The sequence below is a fragment of the Antennarius striatus genome, chromosome 23 (genome assembly GCF_040054535.1).
Source record: "Antennarius striatus isolate MH-2024 chromosome 23, ASM4005453v1, whole genome shotgun sequence".
Lineage (NCBI taxonomy): Eukaryota > Metazoa > Chordata > Actinopteri > Lophiiformes > Antennariidae > Antennarius > Antennarius striatus.
The window spans coordinates 2,258,845-2,278,243 of NC_090798.1; the positions used below are offsets into that span (position 1 = coordinate 2,258,845).

The 19,399-nt window shown below is 44.7% G+C and overlaps 3 protein-coding genes across 8 annotated transcripts; all 3 read right to left on the reverse strand.

Moving 5' to 3' along the window:
* Window positions 1-136: 136 nt before the first annotated feature.
* rbm14b (RNA binding motif protein 14b) lies at window positions 137-9,270 on the reverse strand. 6 transcript variants are annotated; one of them, XR_011034331.1, is made up of 6 exons: window positions 9,216-9,270; window positions 7,722-8,074; window positions 5,932-6,994; window positions 5,649-5,813; window positions 2,676-2,792; window positions 137-579 (listed from the first exon to the last, which is right to left on the reverse strand). XR_011034331.1 is itself a non-coding variant. In XM_068307699.1 (5 exons), exons 2-5 carry the CDS (start codon window positions 8,068-8,070, stop codon window positions 2,762-2,764), a joined length of 1,608 nt encoding a protein of 535 aa, XP_068163800.1. In that variant the 5' UTR covers window positions 8,071-8,074; window positions 9,216-9,270; the 3' UTR covers window positions 137-2,761. The 6 variants fall into 6 exon arrangements, 3 of the variants coding, with proteins under 3 accessions (XP_068163800.1, XP_068163799.1, XP_068163798.1); XR_011034328.1 differs by having other exon boundaries at window positions 137-2,792; window positions 5,387-5,813; XR_011034329.1 differs by having other exon boundaries at window positions 2,676-5,813.
* An 851-nt stretch (window positions 9,271-10,121) lies between these two features.
* Window positions 10,122-14,002, reverse strand: ccs (copper chaperone for superoxide dismutase). Its single transcript, XM_068307700.1, has 8 exons — window positions 13,891-14,002; window positions 13,549-13,621; window positions 12,877-13,014; window positions 12,497-12,671; window positions 11,741-11,801; window positions 11,299-11,376; window positions 11,081-11,184; window positions 10,122-10,988 (listed from the first exon to the last, which is right to left on the reverse strand). Exons 1-8 carry the CDS (start codon window positions 13,912-13,914, stop codon window positions 10,829-10,831), a joined length of 813 nt encoding a protein of 270 aa, XP_068163801.1. The 5' UTR covers window positions 13,915-14,002; the 3' UTR covers window positions 10,122-10,828.
* A 1,428-nt stretch (window positions 14,003-15,430) lies between these two features.
* LOC137590727 (galactose-3-O-sulfotransferase 3-like) lies at window positions 15,431-19,037 on the reverse strand. The gene is made up of 3 exons (XM_068308456.1): window positions 18,713-19,037; window positions 18,147-18,257; window positions 15,431-17,251 (listed from the first exon to the last, which is right to left on the reverse strand). Exons 2-3 carry the CDS (start codon window positions 18,230-18,232, stop codon window positions 16,132-16,134), a joined length of 1,206 nt encoding a protein of 401 aa, XP_068164557.1. The 5' UTR covers window positions 18,233-18,257; window positions 18,713-19,037; the 3' UTR covers window positions 15,431-16,131.
* Between the last annotated feature and the right edge of the window lie 362 nt (window positions 19,038-19,399).

Sequence of the window (19,399 nt, forward strand, 5' to 3'; positions counted from 1 at the left end):
CAAATTTGTCCACAAAATACGAAAGAAAGTAGTTTAACATCATTCTAGTACCTCTGGAACAGCAACTCAAAGCATCATCAGGATGCAAGTTATGATTCCAGCTAATATAGTTTAATAAGAAGAAAAGATTCAGGCATTTTTATGAGAAAAAATTTATTTATTTATTCATGATTTGCATGCGGACTGAAAAAAAATGCCAGAACGTCAGAAATACAGATTAAAAAGGCATACATATTCATACACAACTTTACAGTATAATTTTGTGTTTATAATTGTCAGTCACAGTAAACATGATGATGCAAAGATTTCATCTAACATTCATCGACTAAAATATCCTAATGTCGTTTCTGACTTTGTGCTGGAAAAAAAAAATGAAATCAGCAGATTCAGATTGCCATCCTCCTGAGGCAGCACAGACTTCAGTCTTTGGAAATTAGAATAATATAGGTAATAAATGTAAGTACACTCTGCTTGGTCCAATACTTGATGAAGTTTAACAGCTCTGTGACTAACTGAGGTTTCCAGGAGGTACATTTTCTGTGCTACTTACTAAGTTGAGGGACTTTGATGGCTTGACCACTGTAAACAAAATGCAATTTTTTTGAGTTTTGATCATAAGAACCAAAAAAACAACAGCTAAACTCCAGATTTGACATCTGGTGGATGTAGAACACAGACAAAGGATGGACAAAGCAACACAAACAGCTTATAATGTAATGTACGACCAACACACAACCAATACACCTTGCAGCATCCTCTATAGATTACATATAGAAGAGGTATACCTCTACCAATATCTTAAAAACAAGGAGTCATGGCGATATCCTTTACTGAATCTCATTACTGCAAACTCAGGGTCTCTGAGTTGTGCTCAACTCAAGCTAGAGATTATTTCAGATGCAAATCTCAATACACGTATTTGCTGCAGAAAGAGAAAACCTGTGGGATCCCATCAGACAAACCAAAAAAACAAAACAAAAAGGATACATATGGATATAAAGAGCACCCGGGTTACAATTCTTAAGCTGTCCAAACCACAGAAGACAGGGACGGTAGGCGAGGAAGTGAAATATAGGGGAGGAAGCTGCGGCGAGCTTTGGCTGTCAGTAACGGTGCGACTGTCGGGGTTTTAGAGATGTGTGGCAGCATTCAACCAAGCACGGGAAGCCCAGACTCTCAAAAGCAACCAAAAAAAAAGCCTTTAGTGAGGAGTTGGAACAGCGGCGGACGAGCTGAAGCACGACCTCCCTTCGTAGAGGTCACGAAGGGATTGTGCATTTTATCTCCTCGTTCTAAAGCTGCCTTGTTTCTAGCGTACGTCTACTGAACTTGGCTTGTTGCTTCATCGTTTGCCCATGTGTACATGTACAGTCATATTTGCTTCTGTCTGGGGAGTATAGTTTATAACATAGTTTAGTTTTGAGTAATAGGTCCTTTCACCACCAACTCAACTTTCAATCAACTCTTTCTCCTACCCTGTCTTTCTTTTTTTTTTTTCTTGGGCAGAAAGACTATCTTGGTCTCGACTCCATCTTGCAGCCGTCAGACCAAATGCCAGCTTGAAGTACTGAAAGCTTGTCTACTTCTACAAAGACGATCTCAACTGGCAAAAACACAAAACGTCACTCAAACTAAGACTCATCAAGTCCACTGGATCTCAGTACTCAAGAAATCGAGCTGCTGTGCTAGAGAAGTCCTCTACGAAGTCTGAGATTGATCAGAATCTACAGGTCGGCTCATCTTATTGGATGTTTCTGATGGACACACAAGATACAAGGGACCCAAAAGTAAAAAAAACAAACTGTTTGAGGCTCCAGAAGTCGAGGCTGATTGATCACTTTAAGCTAAGTTCATTTGTGCAACGGGATTTATGATCCCTTCCCTCGCCGAACGGAACAAACCCTGCATTCCACTTTTTAGCAAAGCTATTTGTCCAACATTGAAGTGTCTCTGTCATCACTGACTGCAGCGATGGGCGCCCACCCTACCCACCCACCCACACATACTGTCCACTGGAACCCCCAGGCCTCTACGGTAACAAAGGATAGGGAAGTTTGGGTCAAGTGGGCCATTCTGGGTAGTCGAGTCCGAACCAGAGCCAAGAACCCGGATCCAAGGTGGCGACGGCGGTGGCGGCGGAAAAAGCGCTTGTGAACGGCGGAGAGGAGAGGCGCATGGGGACAGCAGGAGGGGGGTGGGGGGGTTGAGGAAGAGGTAGGAAAGGAGGGAAGGGTGGAAGGGAAGGGAGGGGGAAGGGGCGGCGAATACGGCGGTGGAGAGGGTTCGACTTGCGGGCAGGGGGGAGGGTGTGTTTGCATTTTCCAAGCCTCCAAATCAATGAAACACCACCCAAAAAATGTTCCTCAGACATCCATGCTCTCTGAATACACACTCACACTCTGTTACACTCCCCTTATCACTAGATACGAGCAGGACAGAGGGCACAATCTGGTGCGCTGATGCCTCCACCCCCCCACCGATGGAACTGCCATAGCAGCGGAGGAGTTACGGGAGCGGAGGGACGGAGGAGGTGGTGGTGATGGCAGAGGACAGGAAGTGGGGGAAGGAGTGTTGGGTCAAGGCACAGTCAAGAGGAAGGGGGCGGCAGGTGGTGGTGTGGGGTGGGGGGAGAAGGGAGGTCAGTGCTTTTGCTTTCGTTTGCTTTTTTCATTTACCTTGGTGGTGAACAAGTTCCCACTGCGGTGGCGTCGCACTAAAAGTCCTCCCCCGTGGCTCACGACTGCCACACTCACGCACGGCGTCACGTTGCCTGTTCCAGGTGGCACGGCGACCTAATTCAGTTGAGATAAGTTAGTTCACAACTGGACTTTCGCGGGGCTTTTATTTTTTATTTTTTCGTCGGCAGGTACAGATAAATCACACATGCAGGTCTGAGAGCAAAGTGGACACAAGAGACACACGAAAAGGGGATGGGGGGGGGGGTTGTTGCAGCAAGGGGGACAGGGACCAGACCAGACGCACACCCATCAACCCCCAGGAACAGGACTGCTCCACAGATCAAAATGCACCCACGCCATTCTATCTGTGTGCCTCTCCCCAGCTCTCAGCAGGATTTCACACTCAGGATGTTCGTCGCTAAATGAGAATTCACTTTAAAAAAAAAGGACTAAACCCAGTATTTCTAGCCCAGAATGAAATATCTTAATGAATTTGGAGTTTTTGCACCTAATTTCAGAGGCTGGAGAGAGAAAAGAGCACCGACCCACACTTACCCTGAACCACAGAGAGCAAAGCCGGGCGAGCATCTACAACTGCCTCCACCCGGGTCCCCAGTCAAATGGGTCTGGGGGGGGGGTGTCATTTTACAGGAGAAACAGTGGAGAAGAACAACATAAACAAGAAGGGGAACTGTCCAAACCCTTTGCTTTCTTTCACCACAGTAGTCAGCCAAGCATTCTTTATTATAATGATGATTATAGGATACATATGCTCAATAAAAAGCATGCCGAGTTTTTTCTCTCTACTTTTTTGTCTTTTCTAAAAAAAAAAAAGAAAAAAAAAAAGGCAAAATTAAAATACTTCTCTAAAAATATGATCTGAAACATGGCAAACAAGACATTTTTGCAAACCACATTAACTCTACATAGGATGCAACCGGGATGTGTTTCTATATACAACACAGAGAGTACACAATGAAATGTAAAAGTCACTTAATCACTAGAAACCACATGGGAGGGGGGAGGAAGGGGGGGTCATTTCAGGGTTTGTTTTTTGTGTGCATCAGACTGCTGTCAAATAGTAATTGCAAAAACCTTCAAGTTGTGATTGTAGAACCGAATGGGTGGCGTTTACAAACTGATGAGTGTCCAAAAAAAAAAAAAAAAAAAAAAGGGGGCAAACTCCACCTATCAGATGCATCAACCAGATTAAAAACAGGCATGAAAATATCTTCGCAATTACAACCTGAAGCAACGCGTTCATCTTTTTGAAATTAAAAAATTAAAATAAAATAGGATGGTAAGGTCAGAAAGGAAGACACTGCTCCGTCTCTCACTTCATTGGTGCTATCTGCTTAAAAAAAGAGTGGCTGATGGTGAACCTGTGAGGTTTAGTTTGTGGCTTTTTGAAGATCTTTCCCAACACAAAAACTAAATCCGACGCACGAGAAAACATCAGCGCCGCTTGCAGCCTCCTGTCAATCATTTGAAATTATTAAAAAGTCAAAAAGCACTTAAAAATGGGAGATCCCTCCACTTAATGCACTTCGCTCAAATCTTATAGGCACATAATTGAGCTTGTCATATATAATACTCCATATGGATGCAGTGTAAAGATCATCTGTAAACAGCTCAGTCACACCGGTTCTTTTTTTTCCCCATCGTACAATCCATTCCACCCTCGGTTGACTTGTAAACTACAATAAAACAAACAGAACAATTTTTAAAAAGGCCTCCGAACATGTAGAACCTAATAATATAGATTATATACAAAAGTCGCTGCCACCAAAGTCCGACTCCTCCCTCTGTGAACTGCTGAATCTGCACCTTTACGAGGAGCAGGAAGTAAATTATCGGCTGGGTGAAACGTGTGGAACAAAAAAAATAGATTTGATTTTGAATGTTACTGTTAGAGGTAGGTATCTGTAGTTAGAAAAAGAGGTGAAGCAGTGTCTTCCCATGTTGTAGTTGTAGTCAGGTGGAGGGGGTGGGGTCAGTGGGAGATCCAGACATACATTACAGTACGTATTGTGTGTGCTTTACTGTTTTTCTTTTCTGCAAGGCGCAGGATTAGCTGCTGCGTTTGTGCGCTGCAAGGTCAGGAGTCTCTCTTGCACTCGTTCACACATACTACACCCAACGTCGCATACAAGACACCCCCCCACTACAAAAGAACCCCCAAACAAAAAGCCAAAAAAACAAATCAACCTTGGTTCTGTTGGACGCACTGCGCTGCAGCCAGTAAACTATGGATTTGATTGACTCCCCCATCTGATTTGAAATCGAAACGCTTCAACGTAAGGCAAAAAAGGTTTCAAACTAGCTGCCCTTAAACTGATCATCCAGGCCGACTGATCGGTTTGAAAACCGAAGTCTTTATTGTGGGTTTGGCCTCAGAAAATCATGACTGGGGTTGTGGAAATAAAGGCATATGAAACGACTGATTGGATCAGCCCAATACTGGCACGCGTGTTTGACTGGCACAATAAATAAGTAAAAACTAAGATTGATGCAAACAGAATGCCCGTAAATAGCGGGGAGCCTCCCTTTCATGGCTGCACCGCACGCATGCAAACAAGACCAAGGTTGGCTGATCGAGTCCCATGAAGAACAGGTTAATAACCCCACTGAGCCCCCCTTTAGTTTCAAACCACACCCCACACACGAGCCCTCCCCACCCCCAGTCCCCCAGGTGTTCACAAACTCACATGACACACACGTACAGCCGCTGTAAGGTGTTCGAGTTTCGAGAGGAGATGAAGGAATGAGGTTCAGGGCAAGAGGGAAGGGAGGGGGTTGTGGAGCAAGAGAGTTGTGTGCGACTATCGGAAAGGGGGCTCAGGGGTGTGAAGGGAGAGTTCGGGGCGGCGGAGGATGGCCTCCTTTCGCGCGGGCGGCGGCAACGGCGGCTCATACACCCTGGGCGCAGCTATGGCGGCTGCCACGGCCGCGGCGGCAGGGACCACTGGCCTGAGGGCGTCCAGCGTGGCCACCGGCTGGGCGGATATCGTCGGCACAGAGGGGACGGCCGACACTCCCGGCATGCCGGCGATGGCTGTTACTGTGTTGGATGGCGGGTAGGCGTACTGGAACTGAGGGTACTGCTGTAGTTGCTGGTAGTACTCTGCATAGTACCTGTCAAAATGAAGGTAGAGAAGGATTACGATGGTATTTATGGTGGCATGAAACAAGACTATACCAACAAGACTATACGAAACACAAAGAGATGAAAACGGTGAAGTTTACCCCCTACCTGGTCATGGGGTCATCAGAAGCCTCCGCAGCCTCTTCCGCCGCTCGGCCAGCTGGCGTGGGTAGCAAAGGTCGGCGTGGTTTGGCTCTCTGGTACACGAAAGGCTTCATCACCGGGTCTGGTAGCAAAGGTACCGACCGGCGTAAAGGACTACGGTCCCTCTCGCCGCCCTTTGCCGCGGCAGCCGCTGCCACCGCCGCGGCGGCGGCCGTCTGTTGCTCGGCCACCACCTGCTGGCCCTGGGCGAAGTAATGCGCCTGTCTAGCCGCCTCGAAAATGGCTGTCGTAGGGTCGGCTGCTCCCATGGCGCTGATGTGAGCGTAGGCCGGCGTGGCTGCGCCGTAGATGGCTGGAGATACGCTGTAGGCGGGGTTGACCGCTGCCGCCGCGGTTGGCATTTCTATTCCAGGAGCGGCGAGATAGACTGGTGGGTTGGCCATCGTCGGGGTGTAAACCGGAGTCGAGTAAGCGGCGGCGGCGGCAGCCGCGGCCGCAGGGGTCGCCGCAATCTGGCCGTAGATGTTGTGAGTCATGGAGCCGTACATTTGGGTTGCACCTGACGTCAGAGCTGCCTGATTGGCCACTGTTCCATACAGCTGACTGGCGACATTGGCGCCGTACACCTGGCTAGCGAGGGCGCCGTAAACAGCGGGATTGACAGGATTCCCGTCGGTGCGTGTGCCCGTGGTGATTCCGGTGAGCGCTGCGTACGTAGGGTCGAAGGTGGAGGTGTTGTAGACGGAATTGTGCACGCTCTGTTGGACTTGTAGAGGCAGGCCCGCGGCTGCGGCGGCAGCGGCGGCCAGGACCGCCGCCTGACTCTGGTACTGCTCCAGAGACGGCTTCCCCACGGGGCATTCTCCAGCATAGTGACCCTGCTTTCCACAGTTAACACAGGGGATCTTTCCCGTTGGTGCCTGCTTGCTGGGCTGGACCTTGGACAGCTCTACCGACAGAGGTCGGCCCTTGAATGAGGTGCCGTGCAGGGCCTCGATGGCCTGGAGAGCATCTTCCTTGTTTTCCATGTGGACAAAGGCATAGCCTACGGAAGAGGAATGCCTGGCTGTCAGTGAGCGCAGGGACAACAGTTAGGATCACAGTGGCTTCGCCACAGGAACTTACTCAACTTATTGCTTCTATTAAAAAGGCATCCATTGCATTAAGGAAAACCACCCTACCATGTACAGTATTTTCCGCACTATAAGGCGCACTGGACTATAAGGCGCACCTTCAATGAATGTCCTATTTTAAAACTGTTTTCACCAGAATAGGACGCACCGCATTATAAGGCGTTTAGAATAGAAACTACGGCTGTGTTTGCATTATGCATCCACTAGATTGAGCTGCACGAAAGCGATTTTATTCATTCATTCTGACAACCTTTTCTCAAATTTCAAGAGCCCAGACACTGCTAGCCAAAGGTGCCTGGCATGCCACGATTGACACGCAAATGTGGTTGAGACCTGAAACAGCAGATAAATAGGGGGAGCTTAGACCTGTGTATTCTGTCTGTGCTGCTGACCAGACAGGCAATAGCGTGGGGGTTGCGGTTACAGCTGAGAACTCATTTGAAAACAAATAACTTTTTCGTATATAAGGCGCACTGGATTATAAGGCGCACTGTTGGTTTTTGAGAAAATGAAAGGCATTCAGGTGTGCCTTATAGTGCGGAAAATATTCTATTCAAAAACTCTCTGCACATCAATTCTTGCTAGTTTTGCTGACGTCAAGCACAACCAGAGAGGGATGTGATGGCAGCCTGATATAATTCTACAAGGTTTTACACTCACCTTTGACTTTGTCGCACTCCAGAACTTTTCCAAACGTCTGAAACAACTGCTGTAAGTCTTCAGTGGTGCACATCCCACTCAGATTGCCCACAAACACCTTGGTGGAGTGCAGCGGCCTTCCTCTCGACTCTTCCACCACCAGATTTCTTCCGCGAAACTCCCGTCCGCTGAGCTCGCGGATGGCGCGCTCGGCGGCGCCCTCGCCCTGCAGGTGCACGAAGGCGAACTGTCGCAACACGCTGCAGCTGACCACCTGGCCGTAGGGTTCGAAGATGGCCGAGAGCTCCTCCTGGGTGGTGTCCAGTGCCAGGTTGCCCACGAAGAGCTTCACCGTGTGGCTCTTATCCATGGCGCTGCAGAGGAACGAAAGAGCGACGGCTGGAGGTGAGTGAGTCAAGCTGTCAGCACCTGCAGCCGAACGAGTCGGTGGACTGAGGTGCACAAGGACAAAACTGCAGAGCGAGCTATTTTCCTTTCCATTTGCTTTGCTTTTTAATTTGATCCTGTTTGTGTCCATTTCTAATTTTTTTTTTTTTGTCCAGGCTATCTTTCACAAACTGTAGACAGCAGCATCACCAGAATTAGTATAAATTATATAGTTCTGTTGCTCCGTGGAAATGTGATCTCTTGTTCAGAGCATGTATGGAGCAAAATACACATCATGTTCATTTTGCACATATTCTTTGGTGATTTGATTTTTTTTTTTTTAATTAAATGAATGAAATCCACTTTAGTTACACACATTTATATGTGTGGGTGCAGGCCTCTAACACACACACACACACACACACACACACACACACACACACACACACACACACACACACGCAAAAAAACCGTGATGAACGATGCGGACGATCTCCTCCTCCTCCACCACGGATGGCAGCAGTTACAGTCGGTTCATTTGAGGCACAACCGGGGGGGTGAAGCCGGTTTTCTGATGACGCAGCCCGACGCTGAGTCATCACGTTTTTTCACGGTTCGGGTCATTTCCACACGAAAAAAAACCCCCAAAAAACCCAACAACAACCAAGAGTTAAGTTGGTTTGAATGCATTGATTGTTGTTGTTGTCGAAACAAACAAAAGAAAAAAACAAAACCCCAAGGCATGACGGGATGCGAATTGATTTCCATCGCGACTTAAAGCGAAACAATCACAAAGGAGGTGGGAAGAAGAAGAAAATAAATAAATAAACCAAATTAAAAGCAAAATGCGAATACGCGCCGTGGATTAATCGATTAATCGTAAAGCTGGTGTGATCGACAAATGGGGGATCGAACAATGTAAGAGGAGCGCAGGAATTGGAACGAGAGGAGAAGTTAGCACCGAGTGGTTCCGATGCTACAACACGGTCTAAGAGTCACGGACGGCGGTCAAATCACGGCTGTACGCGCTGCGTGGAGCGGGGAACCGGATCGGATCACGTCCCGGGAGACTCCGGTGAGAAAAACCGCGGAGAAAGGGCGATTAAATCAAAGGATCGACCATCTTACCTTGGCAGTGTTGCGTTTCAAAATGGTAGCGCCTGCTTCCGTCTGCATGTCGGGCTCGCGCTGGGGAGGCTGCAGAGGGGGGAGGAGGGGGGAGAGAAAAGGGAGGGGGAGGAGGGGGGAGAGAAAAGGGAGGGGGGAGGGGGGGAGGAGAGCTGCTGCTGCTGCACCAGAGGATGCTGGTGAATCCTCAAGCGTGTTTGGTTCGTTAAAGCCAGCAGGAGGATGAGATCTAGTGGATGGGTTCGAATCCCAGAGTTGAGGGTATTTGAGGGAGCTCCTTCATCCAGTGCACACGTGTCAAACTGAAGGCCCGGGGGCCAAATGTGGCCCGCCACATCATTTTATGTGGCCAGGTGAGAGCATAAAAGGTGCGAATGTCTGACAATAAATAGGTCATAAGTGTGCTTTGACCAAAAAACTACATTTCCCACAATGCAGTAATTAAGCCCTTTTTAACTTTGATTTAAAAAAAAAACTTTTGAACAAAGTTAATGTCCTAACTTGTGTTTGATGTTATTTTTCTTTATTCATTGGATAGTTTGATCCTGGATTGATGGAGTTCTGTGGGTTTAATAATCTGACAAATTAAAATAACAGAGAAACATAATTTTTATGTGCAACTGTAATGTTTGTAATAAATTCAGTTATTTAATATTAAGAAGTATTTACTTTGTTATTTTGCATTACATTGAGTTACATTTATAAGTTGCATCTGGCCCTTTGAGGATAGCCATTATGTGAAGAATCTTTAAAATGTTTGAGGTGATCGAGATGATGAACCTGATCACAACTCAAAGTGATTGGATTGTTCCATGGGCCACGTCCTATTTCTTCTAGATACATGACCTCTTAGGAAGAGGTAAAGCATTTGTAAATCAATCAATAAATGACCAACTATTGGTTCCAGCAATACATTCAAGTTTTATTTTGATCCTCAGAAAAATGGAAAGAGGGTACAAAGAGAACACACAGGAGAAAATTTAAGCAGGCGTCACTGTGACAATACCAGCCACCAACACACACACACACACACACACACACACACACACACACACACAAATATGCACACAGCGCACACAATGTCTTAGCATGATAAAACAGGTTTTAGTCAGTCTGAATTGTACATGTTTACCCTCGTTCTACAACAGAGTGATTAAAACTGGATGTTTGAATCTTTTATTCCTAAATTCTAACACTTAATGTTGGAGCTTTAGCTGAAACAGGTCCACTTCCTGAGAATCAGTCAATTCCTGACGAGATAAACTGGATATAATTACACTTTTTTTATGGATTGTCCAATAAATTCAAATACTTAAATACTAAGTTGATGCTTATTTATGGTGTCAGAGATAATTAACAGGGGTGTCAATATGCTTTAGTGCTTTAATATCATCAGAGGACACAAACAGCTAATTTCATTTACATTTCAGTCCATCACAGATAAATTTTTTTAGAAAATAAGGCCATTTGGTCATCTCTCCATCTTTCTGCAGACGGATAAGTGCTACTTCTTCCTCACACTCCCCCTCCATAAAGATTTACACTGATTTTCAAGGTGCTCTTCCTGCTGACGCTGCCCGTTGTGGGGACGGGCGTTCGGTCGGCGTTGGCGTTCAGAGGTGTGCTGCCGGCGTCCCTGCGCTTTCTCTGCTGCGACCTTTCCCGGCTATCGGCCTGTCTCTCTCCTCCCACAGCGTGACCCCGTCACAGGCGCAGATCTGTTTGGGATTCTGAAAAAGACCTGCCGACCGGGCGATGATCCCACAGGCTAGTCTGCCAATCGAGATAACAACGACTTAATGCAGACACACAGACGACATGTCAATGCAAATTATTAGTTTTATGCACTGAGACCTTTTACCCACCTTTGTCCAGAGTTCCCAGTCTGTTTGGAGAGAGGGTGACCGCCTTGTCCCAGGTCGTCCTCCTCTGAATCCACAACAAGTGATCGACCAATCACATCCCATACCTGCAGATGTGCCAAATTATCAATAAGAAAAGAAGTAGAGCCTGGCATCTGTGCACCAGTGCAAACTATGGCTGTGTGTGTGTGTGTGTGTGTGTGTGTGTGTGTGTGTGTTACCTTAATATGACTGTCCTCCAGTCTGAAGGAAGCTCTGCCATCCAGTCCAGCAACAATATTCCCCAGATCACCTACATGCTGCAAGAAAAACACTGCATGTGAAAAAGACACGAAGCGAAGAGGTAACACCAAACCAAAGGAGTAAATGTTGGCCACAGATGCATCATGGGAGTCCGGGAACGCTGCCTAGGATGTGGACAACATTGGAGGTTATTCACCCGGAACAAAACTGCTCATACGTTGACTTTAACAATCTGAGAGCGCTGTTATACGTTTCTTTTCGCTTGAGATGAAGGTTTCTTAAATCTTAGAAAGGATTTTGTCAAATGTCACAATAAGAAGATCTAACGTCAATTTTCGTTTTGATCATTTCACATCTAAACATGCAGGCAATGCGTCTCCAAAATGACGCAGTTATAAAGCAGAACAAAGAAGATGATACCCTTTCAGAGTCCACCGGGCCGCCATGTTGTCTTCTAAAAGGATTGTAGTGCTCGCCACAACTGTGAAAAGAAAGGGAATCGCATTTAACACCAAGAAACACAACCTGGCAGCAGGAGCATTTCTACATATTGAATCATCTCGTTTTAATAAAAAGAAAGTTTGGTGTTATCCCATAGACATTAAAAAAAAAAAAAAAAGTTTAAAAAAAATTGTAAATCTTATTTTCCAAAAATGTTCAAAATCACGCCTCGAGTGTTTGTCTCAATCTCGACAAATTGGTGTTAGAAAACACCGACGGAGATGGAAATGAGTCTTAAACTATAACCTGTTCATTAAAACACACAACAGCGTGAGAAGACAAGTGTGTAGAAGTCAATAAACTCACTTTCTCTTATTTGTGTAGCTAATGGAAGCTAAAACTATTCCGCTCTCTATGAAACTAATAGCATGTTCCTCTTAAATTCGTTTTAGAATCTGGGTCGGTTGTAAATTACTTCTCTAAAGAGAGTGTTGTTTCCAGTCACGTTAATTAAGGCTCTGCAGGGCATCATGGGAACCAGATCACACAAGACTCCTCAGAACAAAGACGACGTAATTAGAACTGATGGCTCTGACTTCCAGATTAACATATTTGTTGGTACATTTTGCTCTGAGGCATAAATACGGAGTTACAGAAGAAAGTGTATACACCATGAACTAATTTACATGATGAAGACTTTCCATGGCGTGTTTTTTTAGGGTATGGTCATCCCACCTGAGGCAGTCCTGTGTCAGGTCCCCCAGGGAGTGGACGTGGAGGCCGTGTGCTCCGGGCTCCAAACCATCAATGGTCCCGTCAATCAGGCAACGCTCCTCAGACAACTGCAGCAAACGCACCACCCCCTGGACTTGACCCACACCACTCATTATGGCCACAGCTGACCCCAGGTCTGCAAGAAATTAAAAATCTATTGCAAATTATGAATTTCTGAGAGACATTTCTCATACTTTTCAGGCAACATGTCACACTTGCATCTTGTAGTGACGAATAACGGAAACAGACCTCCTCTTACATGCTTTTCAGGGGCAAATCACCCATAATTCACCTTGCCTGAGGGGTTCTACCTGTGTATCATCTGCTGAAGCTGAATTTACCTTGCTGCGATCCTCCAAGGCCTTTGAGAACCGCTCTGCGTCCTGTGCTCTCTATCAGAGTCTGCAACTCTGCACTGGTGAGAGAAGATTCCACCAACACCTCCTCCTTACCCACGTCGATATCTACTGACTTTACACCTGATTTGTACACAAGCAGAGGGGAAATTTACACAGATATATGGATAACTACATTCGATATGCCATAAAATGAAAGTTATGTCTTGGGATGACGAGGAATGGGGCTGAGATTCCTCAGAAACACTAACAGAAGCTGCATGTCCACAGACACTCTCCTCCAACCGGTGCATGATTGTGAATAAATTAGGTTGTTTTTTTGTTTTTTTTATTGTTCAATTAAATTTGTAAAATAAATTCTACTGAGCTACTTAAACTACTTTGTATGACTTAGTTATTGCATGCATGTGATAAATAGTACATTTTCCTCGTGTACAGTGTTGGTCGTCGGAAATATCTGCTGCGTCATGGTTGTGACGTCACCGGCGAGCTATTTCACTTGTGTTTTAAAAAAAACTGACGGTTGGTGAACAGCAGCTGCTGCAACAGAGAACTCCTTAATTTAATAATTAAATTATTACTATTATTAAACTATTATTACCGGGTATTATTGACATTAAACCCGGGTGTTAGCCCCCATCTGTCTAAACGCTTTACCCGGTTTTCCCTGAAGGACAGCCCGGACTTTATCTGCGCAGCTCTCACATGTCATCTGCACCGCGAACTCCACCTGTATACACACACACACACACACACACACACACACACACACACACACACACACACACACACACACACACACACACACACACACACAGAGGAACGCTTTTAAATAACAACACGCACGGACCGTGACGTATTTGTGACACACAAACTATTTCATCTTCCATAACATCACCATCACCACCGGTAGAAGCAGCATGTGGGTTTTTTTTGTTGTTGTAACGGTGTTAGTACGACACCATTTGTCATAAAACACTCTAAAACATGTCGTCAAACCTTTGTTGGCCTCTCCGACTCCATTTTTCTCCCACACGTCGCTGCCTCGACCGCAAAAACACAATTAGTTTGATAACTGGACTAGATAAGCGTCCAGAACCGGAAGTAAAACATAGGGCGCCGCCATGTTGGTGAGAGTTTTCCTGATGGCGCTACCGCCCCCAAGCGGCTACTGCCTGCCATTGCATGTTGAGAAAATGACTGGTGTTCTGTGACTGGCGGCAGGGGCGGCGCTGAGGTGCAGTGTACCGCTGTGGTGTCACAGCAAGAACGCTCCGGGTTCAGTTCCCTTCCGTGCCACATGGGTGGAACAAAAGGCTCCAGCATAAAACCGAGAACGCTTCGCAGATTTTTGATAGTCAGTCACGTGATATCATATGCGTATTCTATTGGCTGACGGCATCCAGAAGTGCGCTACATTCCATGAGTCTCGGACTTCCATGACACAAAAAAGTGTTTTAAACAGTCGATAAGACTTGTTGGAAAAGGTAATACAGATAGAAGTTGGTTTAATATCAACCGTAGGCACAGGTTGGCAGTCAGGCCTCTGTCAGTCTGCCCCAGGACAGCTGTGGCTACACATGTAGTCTACCATCACCAAGTATAAATGAGGAGTGAATGAATAATGGATCCAATGTAAAGCGTCTTTGAGTGTCCAGAAAAGTGCTATATAAATTAAATCCATCATTATTATTAATATTATTATTATTATTAATATTATTTCTCGCTGCCAAGCACGACAAAATGCAAGAAAAGTCGAGAGAAAACGTGACGGTAATGGGTTTTTTTGTTTGTTTACTGTATTCAATAATTTTTCACTTAATTTGCGTTCCATTGCCTATGGTACGAGTTACGGTACCGTAAACTTCCGTCCAAAAGACGTAACTCGTACCTTAGGCTAACCTGATTACGTCGATGCTTTTTTTTTATATCTCGTGTTTGCTTCTTTTGGTTACATTTCTTTGATATGTTTCATTACTATACAATTTGATATATAAATGACATTATGAAATAACATTATGTTGAAAAAAGGTAGTTTTCTAGCGTCTTGGAACGGATTAAGACCATTTAAATTATTTGTAATGGGAAAAATGTCTTTGGAATTCAAACAAATCGGTATTCGAACAGCCTACCGGAACAAATTGTGGTCGGAAACTGAGGTTTGCCTGTACAGCACTTGTGTTAGCTTAACAGGTGAATTGTTCAATCCAAAAATTGCACGTATGTGTGAGTGTGTGTCTGCACATATGTGTGGCCCTGCAATGAGTGAGGGACTCATCTGGGGTGTACAGTGTCATCTTCAAGACGATGAATGAATACAACCCCTGGCAAAAATTATTGAATCACCAGCTTTGAGGCTGTTTGTTTGTTCACTTGTTTAATTTGGTATTTAAAAAAAGACATATCTCAGACATGCGACAAAACCTAGGTCACTAAAAAAAAAGGGGAAATACAGAAAGAAAAAATCCATGCACCCGGCCAAGAACACAAAAGTCACTACACTTTGTTCCTTGTGACAATCCGTCTAATTTACCTTTATTTATTTTGACTGTAAACATCAGGTACACCTTTACACATTAACATGTCAAACTGAACTCAGACAGATTTGAAAGAAGAGGAACTAGAAATGTAATTAATAAGAGAACAATAGGGCGTACACTCAGACAAACTAACCTCATTCCTTGAAAGACTTCATACCACGAGCATTAGACTGCACATGACCACATAACCACTTGGAAAAGACTCAACAATAGACAACACAGATGTTGGACAAAGAGTTTGAACATTGAACTTGACTATATTTTTGTCCATTAGGTACAGATAGATTGCATCAGATACCAATCTGCTCAGACAACTTTGTCATCTTACTCATCATCCAACCACACTTCGTGTTTAGTTTTTAATTCCACCATACTTTGAATTTGATCATGTCTTTCTGCCTTTTATTATTCTACACTTTCAAAATGAATTTATCCCATAGGGGAACAATAAAGATACATCATCATATCCACTTCCAGATATAGACACCACCATCCCCATTTATTTTGTGTCCTATAATTACAAAACCATATTGTTAGCCTGACAAATTCATGGACGATTCTTTTCAGTCAGGCTATATCTAAACAATGTGTCTAATTTTTCAGTTGACGACATGTGAGTCTGTGAGAATCCATTGTTAACTTTTGGCTCCATTAAAGGTCAGCATCATGATTTTTGGTACACTTGCGGATGTTTTGGGTGCTATGTTTGCTGCTGCTGACGGGCTTTATAGCGCTCAGCTTGTGACTTTTTGATCCTTCTTACATAAACATTCCCAGGCAGGATAATCTTGCGGCAAAGCTCCTGGGTATGTTGTGACAACCCATGGCTAAAATTTTCTGGAAGAACATATCCCATAATGTCGATGTCCCCAGGTGGTTGCCACGGGCGACTTTCAGCATTGATTAGTTTGGCTTCACGAAGTGGCATCGTCCCTTTGAAGCAGCTTCTCATTAGATTGTCCAGGGCCTGTCGAAGCTCTCGTACCTCCCGTTCTACACAACCTGGACCCAGAGCTGCAATTTTTTGCCACAAGGAGGCATTGAAGTGGTCATAAAGATATGTGTCTAAAGCATTCCAGGCACGGGCCTTTGATACAAGGTCTGGGGATAGCTGCTTCTTTGTGCTTTCCTTCCGCATGTTCATCCTAAAATACAGAATGTCCTCCAGATCCCAGGAGAGGAGATGGCGAAGGACAACCAGCGACTCATCAAAGTACTCAGTGATCATCACCAGAGAGAAAGTCTCTTCCATCTCTGCAAGAAAAGCCTGAACATATGCTGTATCTGTTGCTGGGTGATCCTTGTCTTTGCCGAAGTCAAAAGTCATGAAGTTTTTTGTAAAGTGAGACAAAGTCTCGTTTTGTTGGTAGTAGCGCTGGGGGTCTGCAAGGAAACCCGCCAAGGAATGACCGGGGACACTCATGAAGCTCCTACAACGGGGTAAGAAGTAATGGAATGCAGAATCAAACAAGGCGCCGGGGTCTCTCATGATTGTGATATAAATGGTATCTTTCGGCATCAGGCGCTGGACCTCCTTTTTGTCAAAGCGCATATGACCAGCTAAGATAGTTCCTGACAATGTTCCTGGGTCAACACTAGTAGCATTAAACCACTGCGGGTAACAGAAGCCGACATGACAAGACTCTATAGGGAGCATCACTGTTAAGTTGTGACAATCTGCAAAGCGCATCATCATGGACAGCATGGTGGTGCCAGCTGTTTTGTGGGTCTTAATGAAGGCCACATTTATGTGCTTGGGTTTCTTGGACGGGACAAATTGGAAAGGGTAGGAAGGACATCCGTATGTGGTATTCGTGATCCTGGAAAATGAGAAGAAATCATAAAACAGAAATTTAGAATAAAACAGCAATGGAAAGACAAAACTGTCATCGTGTGATGTCTTATGTCTTTAAATCTTGAGGATCTCAGGCTTCGCATAATTTGTCTTATATGTTTCATACTATCCAAGTCATTTTCCTTTAGATACATATGTCGCCATTGGCTGTTTACTGGGCAGATAAATATTTTGCAATATGCATAATTAATTACTCTTTGCTGGAATTGTATTTTTTCTGGGTACAAGTAGTTTTCAGAGGTTCTAAGTCGAACTTCATGTCGTTCAATGGCTATGATACATGAGAATGTTGTCAAATGGTTAGTGTAACATTTATATAATTTTGCCAGCCAAGTGAGGAGATGGGGCTGAACTTTTGGGCAACGCCTTGTCTCCACACCTCATCTCCACGCCTGTGCTCTGTCAGGATGATTAGCCTGAGGGTTCCTAAGCCGGTTTCTCCTTTGGTTCTGTGCCAGATTGTTTTGTACCTTTGCCTTGTTCTGATTAAACTATATGGGTCCTTACCTCATGACACCTGTTAGCATTTGGGAGCTAAGGCGAGAGAAGGAGCTTTTAACTGCTACCACTTCCATACATACCTGAATTTAATTAAAAAATACATATTATAGTACAGACTACATGTTCTGTTCTCTTGGCATTTCTAATATTACATTTTGATAAGATTTAAATAGATTTTGTAATTGTTTGAATTTGGGCTATGGGAAGGCCCTACGCCTTACAGTGTTAAATCAATTTGAAGACATGTTTTTCAGTTAATTGTGTTCTATGCTTCTAATTTCTACTAGCTGCCCTGTAGCCTGCCTCATTTGTGCACCAATTTTTGCAAAAACTTGTATGACAACATGTCAGTCACTCACCAACGGCAAATGCTGTCACTGTGCAGGAGGAAATTGACAGATGTACAGAAGACAATGATGAGCAGAAATCTTATCTTGCGATTCATCTCTATGTGTTTTAATGGAACTCTGCTGGGGGACAAGAAAATTCGGGGACCAAACAGCACAGGAAATTTGGTAACAAAAATCAGTGACTTTATAAATTGCCAAGGAGTGGATTCGAAAATATATCATGTAGCTTCAGCTGAGAATAGTCACTCACTGCATGCTATGGACTAAGTCAAACTACTGTAAATGAAACAATTACTCATTTGAAAAGATTCAAGTCCACAAAATTGAATTTTCTTCCAATTACTTCCTTTAGTTGGAGAAATTTGGAGGAATTAATGATCGAAGTTCTAAAGCAAAGGCTTTTTGGTTTCCAATAGAGGATATTTGACTCTATAAAAAAATTCCACATTTTATGAGTGTTGAGTAATTGTCTTTTTTATGAGGACTAGGTCTCATTTAGCTTTTGGGAGGAGGAGGATGAAGGTTTTCTGTCTCTATCAATATGTTTCAGAACAGAATGTAAGGAGTTGAGTTACCTGTTGTACTCGGCTGAGTCTTCCCTTGACTTTCACACCACCAGTTCTGAAGCAGTAAATCTTCACTCCGTTACCACACAATGGGATGGTGGAGCAACATCGACAACGGGCCAAGCAGTTCAGAGGATGATAGTTGAACTACACCAGCTCCACACATTTGTCCATTCAGTGTATTCTCTTCAGTTCACCACATCATTTATTCTCAACACCAAACAAAGTTATTTACAATTCACCAAAAAACTTGACAAAGTAAGAAACGGTGGCGCAGCGGGAAGCGCTGCTAACTCACAGCAAGAAGGTTCTGGATTCCTTACTTCCTTAATGCGTGAAGTTTTCTATGTTCTCTCCATGTCTACGTGCGTTCTGTACAGGTTTTCCGGCTCCCTCCCACTAACAAAAGCATGCGCTTCAGGTTTATTGGCCGACCTCTAATTGCCCGTAGGAGTGAGTGTGTGTGTGCGTGGTTGTCTGACTTTGTGTGTGGCTCCGTCGTGCCCGGAGTGTCCCCCGCCTCACGCCCTATGCCAGCTGGGATAGGCTCCAGCAACACCGAACCGTGACACCACAATTATCTGTCGTAACTCATCTTTTTTGTCTAGTCTTTCAGTCTGTCATCCTCAACGTTATAACCTAAACTGCCGTTTACTGTGTGAAACTAGACTAAACCAGAATGATGAAAGGCATGAA

What these genes read in the sequence shown, in the direction of transcription:
- LOC137590727 (XM_068308456.1), bottom strand. Translation starts at nt 18,232, where the DNA reads ATGAATCGCAAGATAAGATTTCTGCTCATCATTGTCTTCTGTACATCT. An exon ending in AGTGACAGCATTTGCCGTTG is followed by an intron (nt 17,252 to 18,146) that starts GTGAGTGACTGA and finishes CTCATTTTCCAG; the next exon opens with GATCACGAATACCACATACG.
- rbm14b (XM_068307697.1), bottom strand. Translation starts at nt 8,070, where the DNA reads ATGGATAAGAGCCACACGGTGAAGCTCTTCGTGGGCAACCTGGCACTG. An exon ending in GGAGTGCGACAAAGTCAAAG is followed by an intron (nt 6,995 to 7,721) that starts GTGAGTGTAAAA and finishes GCTCACTGACAG; the next exon opens with CCAGGCATTCCTCTTCCGTA. An exon ending in TCTGATGACCCCATGACCAG is followed by an intron (nt 5,814 to 5,931) that starts GTAGGGGGTAAA and finishes TCATTTTGACAG; the next exon opens with GTACTATGCAGAGTACTACC.
- ccs (XM_068307700.1), bottom strand. Translation starts at nt 13,914, where the DNA reads ATGGAGTCGGAGAGGCCAACAAAG. An exon ending in AGTCGGAGAGGCCAACAAAG is followed by an intron (nt 13,622 to 13,890) that starts GTTTGACGACAT and finishes GTGTGTATACAG; the next exon opens with GTGGAGTTCGCGGTGCAGAT. An exon ending in CCTTGGAGGATCGCAGCAAG is followed by an intron (nt 12,672 to 12,876) that starts GTAAATTCAGCT and finishes AATTTCTTGCAG; the next exon opens with ACCTGGGGTCAGCTGTGGCC.